The following is an 8,688-nucleotide window of genomic DNA, read 5'->3' on the forward strand; positions in this document are numbered from 1 at the left end:
TATTAAGTTGATAAACAAGGAAGAGTGTTGTAAATATATTATTATGATTATGGTTATCAACTCATAAAATAATCTAGCTTGTTTTCCAAGACTTTCTCTATAGTCATTGTATTATATTATAAAAGACATACATATTAATGAAACATTAATCTCTTTATCTTTATTATTCATCCATATTCTTTTACTATTAGGCTAGTTTCACAATAAACATCAATATAGATAAAATTAAAGACAACGTGAAAGATAAAATAGTTATAAGTCATATATTAGAACTTTTGAGGGGATTATATGTATTGACTTTTTTAGATCTCTTAATATTTTTGTGAATCTAATCACACCTTTAATTTTATTTTACGACAAGAAAAGAATGTTGTCATCAAATTATCTTTAAAGTTTCATTTTTTTTTTTTTTTTTGTTATTTAGTTCGGACTATTTCCGTATCAAATTAAATAAAAACATATGATCAAATGTCAGCCTTATTTGTTCTCAAGAGGACATTCACTTTGTTAAGGTGTGTCTCACAAATCACAACAAAAAAATGATGTAGTTTAAATTTTACAAAAATTCATTTATCCTAGAAAATCTAGAAGTTAATTTTAATTAAAATTATAATAAATATATATCCAAACATAAGCAAATGACACATGTAAAGAGTACAAGAACTAATAAAAAGTCAAAATTTAAAAGAAAATATATTAATAAACACTTCGAATTATTAATTCCAAATAGAATGATCAAATGAACTCAGAGTAGTGTTAGATCTAAGCCAAACAAGATGATAATTTTAAGACATCTTTTTAGATTTCGGTGCCTTAGGCATCCGGAAGATCTATTATTTAGAACTTGAACTTCTGTCTCTCTGGGAAGATGAAAGTATAGCATCAATGGCATCTTTCACCTGTGAAAGCTCAGGTGGTTTTCCACCTTGCACTGGCCAGAACTCATCTGTTGCCAACACCTTCAAATATAATTTAAAAATGGCTCAATTAAATGTTCGACCAAATATTTAGAAAATTAATCAGTTTGCATATATATTAATTATCTAGCTTACTTTCACTTGCAGCTGTAGGAACTTTACATAACTAATTGCTTTCTCTAACATGGTAACCAAATCAACCTGAAGGGAAAATCAATTGCATAAGTACATCAAAAATTGTTCACAACATGATAATTCAGATCATGAAGGTGTAGAATAATTACCTTGGAACCGTTTGGCACAAGATCCTGAAGAACTTTTAGCCGCTCACTGATTCGTTCTCGTCGATTCTGTTACAACACAATAGTTCTTGCTTTAAGTTCAAGTAATTAACTCAGTTTGCGCACTTTGACCAAAAAATTTTAGTCGGAGGTAATCTTTAAGGTTTTGTTTTCCGAAGGACACGTTATTTTAAAAAAAATTCCGATATGTATATGTAAAAAAATATATTTATAGGGTATACTCATACAAACACCAAAATAAGCATACTTACAAAACTATTTTTATGGTTTAGATTAGTTATTAGCCCATTGGCATTAGGTTTAGACCTTTAGTGAGCTCAATACCCAATTTCGTTAAGGCCTAAGGGCATGTTTTTTCGAGCTCGAACAGGGTAAACGAATTCTCAGGGCCGGCCCTGGACCCTCTTGACCCATTGGTTCCGCTTTTGTGTATAATAAAATTTTTAAGGCACAAGAAATGAAATCTATTTATTCCATAGGATTAATATAGGATAAATTAATTTACCTTGGCAGCAATACTTTGTGGGTCTTTGGGTTGAGCTGACTTTTGCTTATTCTTCTTTGTTGAAGTGTTGGTGGTACATTGTTTCTTGAATGCTTGCTCACTCTCTCCCTGCAATGTTGAATTTTGTTTCAAATTTGTCTTTTAGATATAATGGGATCTTGAACAAGAGGTTAAATAAACAAAATAAATAAGATGAAATTACCGAATGAGCTCGCTTATGAAAAGATGATTCTTGTGTTGCAAGATAATTATCAGAAGATGAAGGATTTGGCCATGCAAATGATTCTAACTCATCATGATTTTCTTTGATACTACCACTCCGAATGTTACTCATATTCTCCAGCAAACGCATGCTATCCAACGAACCAGACCCAAGATTCATCAGCTGATCCGGGCTCAATTTACTTGAATAAGGTTGTTCATCATTCTCTTCAAAGTTAAGAAAACATGAACCACTTCCACTTTGCATGAAGTTATGATCGTAGTAGCCCGGCTTGAAGCTTATAATCGAATGGCCTTCTTCCTGCTGGAATTGTTGCAAGTGATTAATAGTGGTTTGGTAAAGTAACCCACCCGAATTTGTAGCACTGCCTGGGCTAGAAAGCGAAGAAGAATTGGAAGAACTTCCAGCAAATGTCCCTTTCTTTTCTGGACTTTCGCTCTCCTCGAATTCGGAGTTGGGTGTTCCATAAAATTTGTAGGATTGATGGACTAAACCAGGCATGTGTGAAGAGTGATCATTAGGGTTTCTTTCTTTGGTAAGTGCCATTTTTTAGAAGAGAGTTTGACTTGAATATTGGTGAGCTATGAAGAGGGTGTAGGCATGTGGTTGCGGATATATATATGGGGGTTTGCTGAGCAATAGAATAAAATGAAATTATATTTAGGGATTTGTAGCTGGCAGTGCATGAGAAATTTGAAAAAGATGAAGATGACTAGAAAAAAACAACAAAACGGTCGCCGGATTGTTCGCAAAACCCACGTCTATGAGATATTCCACACCAGCACGTATAATTTAATTCCATGCAATGTTATAACTTATAAGGATAATATATTATATATCAAAGAATATGTTTAACGTAATATGTTGTTTGTTTTAAAAGAATGAGCGTATATACTTAGCTTGATAATTTCTTATTGTATACGCACATCTTGTATATTATTGTAGAGTTTGATTGTTATGAGAACTGGTAATCTTACCCGAGCATTGCAGCGGTGTTTCAAAATTTCTAATGGTTGCATTAAAGAATTATACCATAGTCTTAACAGTCAACATTTTGTAAGAAACGAACACTAAATGGCGCCGATGCTTAGGGGAGGCGGGGTGGGGGAAAAAGTTCCCGTGATAAAATGTCCATGCGTGGAAAACAAACAAATGGCCACCGCCACTGATTGTTCATCACGAGTTATGGCAAGAGTGCGTGATAATATTAACGCATTATGGACTTGTGAGTGATGGAACATGTGAGGGAGTGTGAGGGTTTATTGTGGGTGTTGTGAGTGATGAGCAATGCCACTAAAAAGGTTGTGAGTGATGGAAAAATGGTTGATGACATGGCGAAACTTAATTGGGTGTTGTGAGTGATGAGTGATGACCACCCCCACCCCCTTTACAATTACTAGTATATCAACGCTCATTACGGGCACACCTTTCCCGCCACCCTTAACCAACATATAAGACTTTTAAACAAGGATATTTTGAAGCCCCTCTGTTTGGTCGATCTGTTACATATTGTTGATCTTATGATAATTTACAATTAATAGGGCACATGTTATCAAATAATTAAATGACATATGTTTATTAATAAACTCATTATAGTTTTGTAACTTGATTAAATCAAATATATCAAAAGATGGTTCCTTCGTAGTACCATCCTTTTGAATCTCATCAAACTGAACGCATCTTTCAATAATTCTCAGAAAATCTCACTTAATTGAAGCGAGTTATACTTGAGCACGTGCATGACAACGTATTTTATAGTTTGATACATTCCATGTACGTTGTCTTGCTAGTTTGTTCATATGCTACATTAGTTTTTTATTGTTTGTGATTTAATATCCCAATTATATATAGCTATTTTCCTAATATTTGAAACCATGATGAAAAGTAATTCCTTTTACTTTAGAATCCACTACTATCAAATTTGGAATTTGTAAATAAATATACTACAAGGTTTAATTTGTTGGACACGAGAATTATAAACAGCGGAAGCATCATCATGCATCGGATTCATGATGATAAACTTGGTTTGAACAATATTTGCAGATATTGAATGGTGGACAATTTTGGCGGTTAAATTGTCTTGGTACCGGAAAAAGGTTCCCGGCAACCAACATTTATACATATCGATGAGCGGTTATGTGGCGGGTAAACTTGGTGGGAATAACCATCTTTTGAAACGGTGGCAACCAGCCAATATGCCCTTTCGTTCATATCGTTACATACTTATAGACATAAGTAATATATCCTACATTAAATACATATAACATATGAATAATTATGTTTATGATGTCTAATACTCTCCCCTAAACATAATGGTGTTTAGGGGAGTGCTTGAGAACACTGTTGTTGGCATCATCCACGGCAGCTTTTGCTCGGTTAAAATCGAACCTCCTCCTTGCATTCAGCCTTTTGATTCCCTGCCAGTCATTGCCGGCATACAACGCGTAATGCTCTGCATCTTTTTCAGCAGCTTCTGCACTCCTTGAATTGCATTCCGTTTGATCTGCATCAGTTCCAGATTGCTTGTCTCCTTCACTCCTGCTTTGTTTCGGATCAATCACCATCTTGACATCCTCCTTCTCGAGCGCCTTTCCTTGAACTGACTTATACTTGTAATAATAGATGACCACATCCAAATACATAGTGTATATCAGTCTCATGTATTCTCCTTCCTCATACTCAAAACCCATGTCTTTGGCTACCATGGCCCATAGGTTATTTTCCATCACCCGTCGATGTCCTCCTTCTCTTTCAACTATCAGATACAGATCTAACAGACTTATTTTCCGATTATTTGAAGCATAGGCCAGGATTGGCCTTGTCATCACTCCCAGTTTCTTGGTTAAAAACCAATCCACCATCACATCGAATTTTGATTCCAGTATAAACTTATACTTTCGGACATACTCATCATCATCCATCATATCGAGTAATGCTTTACAATCTAAGAATTCCTTGAATTTCATTGACTGAAGTATCATCACGTTCCAATCAGGTTCGTTGGATGATACATCCATTTTTTCGAAATAATCATTCAAGAAATCTTTCTTGACACTTCATGAATTCTGATTCTTTACTCATCATTGTCTGTTTTTCCAGAATTCCAATTTCTTCTTCCTTGGTCATTCCAGAAATTTCACTTTTCTTATTGATTAGGGGAACGCTAAAAGTAGGGAATAACTTACACTTGTCTCCGGTGAAATTCACCGTGAAACCTTGAGTGATCAACTAATCTAAACTCAATACATTTGTGACAACTCGAACTTTAGACTTACTTTGATGTAACGTTACGTGTCTATGTGATACCTTGATTAATGAATGTTACGCGAACCTTGTGAATAATGTGTTATGTATGTTGTGTATATATTGTATGCATGTATGAAATTGAATCGCACAAGCTCACATCACCCGCACAAGGCCGTTTGGGCCTTATTCTTGTACGCGAACCATTAGGGCAGCCCATTGAGGGTTCGGCCCACTTTACTTTCACGCGAACAAACACCCGTAAGGGGTTTTGTTCTCTCACTTGTTACAACACATTATCACACACACAAACCCTAGGCGATTTCCTTCTCTCTCTCGTTTTGCTCGGAACCGACGGCAAGATCATTGTATTCGGATCACTCTTGCTTCTTCTCTAATCCGGTTAGTACTTGATATGTTTGTTATTGTTTGTGTGTTGATGTTTCCGGATATGTTTGCTTGATACCGAGGATTCTTGTTAACATGTTGTTTATGATAATAGTTAATAATGATTGTGAATCGGCTCACATGGAAGGTTACTATGATTAATTATGTTATTACGTCATGATTAGGATGGAAAAGATGTAATCGGCTGAAATATGTTGAACTCGAATGATACACTTAGGTGATATGATTGATCCGTATGAATGCTATAGTGATGTTCTTGTTGATGTTTGTTTCGGTTAGGGTTTATATGAGTTCATGATAGGTTGGCTTGTTTGATCGACGATATGTTGCTTGATTTGTTGAAAAACTGTTAATTGATTTAATAAACATGGAAACCGATTAATTGTGATTAATTGTGTAAAAGATGGAAACTGTGAAGCTGTAACCGAATGCATGATTTCCGGATATTCAAACCAATCACACAAGTGCCTATCGCACAAGATAATCAAATCATACAAGGTTCACTAAACGCATAAGACCTCTGATCGTACATGAGGCCCGAGCGCACAAACAGACCTGATCGCACAACACCTGGTGGGTCGCACAAGCCAGTGTGGGTCGCACAAGGTGTTGGGCCATGCACACAAGTTATATGTTGTACCTAACTGTTGGGCCGGACAGGCCCAAAGACCGATCGCACAACCTTATCAGTCGCACAAAGTTTACTGACCGCACAAGATTTGTTATTTGATTAATGATTTGGGTTGATATGTTATTGGGTTGTTATATGTTAGTTAACTTTGGGCCGTATGTAGTTATTGGGTTGGGCTAGCTTATATCGCACAACTCGGCCGGATCGCACAACCTGATCCGGGCCGCACAAGTCATTTATGTGTTAAGTATATTATGGGCCGCTCACACTATTGGATCACACAAGTTCACTAGGTGTTATATAATTGGGCTGTTTATGTAATGGATCGCACAAGTGGTGTATTTAATGTGTTGACTGTTTACGTGCATACATGTTTGATTATGATGTATACGTGCATTACTTGAACCAAACCTGACTTGTATGGTAACCCTGTTAGGACGTGGTTGACCTCGTTAGTTCAAGAACCTTATATTGTGTATCTGCCGAGCAAACCAAGGTGAGTTCACACAGCCAAGGCATGGGGTTCCCAGGGTGGGAATGGGATTGAATGAATTATACGTACATACTTAGTTAATGGAACTTAATGATACGAGTCCTCAGGGTGAGGATGGTGAATGATAAGATACGGCTAGACTAGTATACCTACTTGAACAGATCTTCGCACACACGCCAAGGGTTGGCTGCGATAATTATGACTGATCTTCGCACACATGCCTCGGGAAGGCTGCGAACTATACATATTAGAACTTCGCACACATGCCAGGGTGGCCAGCGATACAAATATACATAGTCTAGGATATTTGGGAGTATTAACCCAAATCTTCGCATACATGCCGAAAGGGCCCGCGATGGAAACCAATACTATACATGAACAATGAAGGAACTAATACGATGCATGATTAGATGAACGAACGCAATGCTTGCTATACCATTTCTATTACTGAACTTACTTTCTGTGAACTCGCTCAACTAGTTGTTGACTCTCTGCTGCATGCCTTGCAGGACCTTAGGTACATTATGGAGCTTGCACAGGGAGGAGCAGGTCGTTGTGGGCAAAGGATCGTGAATGCTATTTGAACACTTATGATGTTTCATACATTAATATTTGTGTTTGGGTTACTTAAATGCTTCCGCTATACTTAACTATATTACATGTTCAATATGATTGGTGGTTAAGATCCTGGTCAGTCATGCCTCCAAGCGGTGGTACTCCGCATGTGCATTTTTGGGGGTGTGACAGATTGGTATCAGAGCCATTGGTTATAGAGAACTAGGTTTTAATATGGGAAAACGTTTTTATTAAAACCAGACTATAACCAGAACAGTGCTCTCAACGATCCACAACGACGCTTCGCTCCACGTGCAAGACTCGACATCCTAGGTAATAAGGTTTATGTTTATTGCCTGTTTGCTAGAACTGCTTAGAACTTTGCTCGCATTACGTTTAGATACACATGATACTATAGCACGAGAATCCCTACGTGCTTACACTTTTCTGTCATCGCCCTACTCACGAACCACTCTCACTTACGTCACTATTTACTATGAAGATCATGTCTGGACGAATCAACATGACTCAAGCCCAGCTAGAGGCTCTCGTTCAAGCTCAAGTTGCTGCGGCACTTGCAGCTGCTCAAGCAGGTAGTATACCCTGCAGTATAGCACACACTAGGATCTTTAGATCCTACACTCCTAAATTAGCCGTTGTAGTTAAACTTTGCCCTATTCGTACACAATAGGTCAACCAGCGCAGCAGCAAGTTTGCACCTTTAAGAACTTCATGGACTGTCGTCCAAGTACTTTCAGCGGCACAGAGGGGGCAGTGGGACTCCTCCACTGGTTTGAGAAGCTCGAGTCGGTATTCGAGATGTGTGAATGCCCTGAGGCTCGCAGGGTGAAGTACGCCACTGGCACGCTAGAGGGAATAGCACTAACTTGGTGGAACGCCCAAGTTCAAATCTTAGGGTTGGCAGCTGCTAACGCCACACCCTGGAACGACTTCAAGGAACTCATTAAGAGGGAATACTGCACGCGTGATGACATCCACAAGCTGGAGAACGAGCTATATCACTTGAAAATAACGGGGTCAGAGATTGAAGTCTATACAAAGCGGTCAAACGAACTGGCTATTCTGTGTCCAACTATGGTGGACCCTCCAGTGAAGCGCATTGAGTTGTATCTCCAGGGACTTGCGCCAGAGATCCAGAGCCATGTTACCTCGGCAAACCTCGACAACATCCAAGACATCCAGCGTCTTGCTCATCGCCTCACGGATCAGGCGGTGGATCAAAACAAGTTACCCAAACGCATCAGTGCTACTACTCCAGCTGCTACTTCTGCTACACCCAACGACAACAAACGGAAATGGGATGGAGATTCCAGCAGGGGATCAGTTTCCGTTCAGTCTCAAGCACAGCAGCGCAGGACGAATGACTACCAGAATCCGAGTCAGCAATCAT

The 8,688-nt window shown here is 38.2% G+C and overlaps 1 protein-coding gene across 1 annotated transcript; it reads right to left on the reverse strand.

Moving 5' to 3' along the window:
- Positions 1-653: 653 nt before the first annotated feature.
- On the reverse strand, positions 654-2,507 carry LOC110896873 (transcription factor RHD6). The gene is made up of 5 exons (XM_022143930.2): positions 1,927-2,507; positions 1,725-1,832; positions 1,202-1,267; positions 1,053-1,118; positions 654-959 (listed from the first exon to the last, which is right to left on the reverse strand). The coding sequence occupies exons 1-5, from the start codon at positions 2,491-2,493 to the stop codon at positions 834-836; spliced, it is 933 nt and encodes a 310-aa protein (XP_021999622.1). The 5' UTR covers positions 2,494-2,507; the 3' UTR covers positions 654-833.
- Positions 2,508-8,688: the final 6,181 nt, after the last annotated feature.

Source organism: Helianthus annuus, chromosome 12, assembly GCF_002127325.2.
Source record: "Helianthus annuus cultivar XRQ/B chromosome 12, HanXRQr2.0-SUNRISE, whole genome shotgun sequence".
In the NCBI taxonomy this organism is placed as follows: Eukaryota; Viridiplantae; Streptophyta; class Magnoliopsida; order Asterales; family Asteraceae; genus Helianthus; species Helianthus annuus.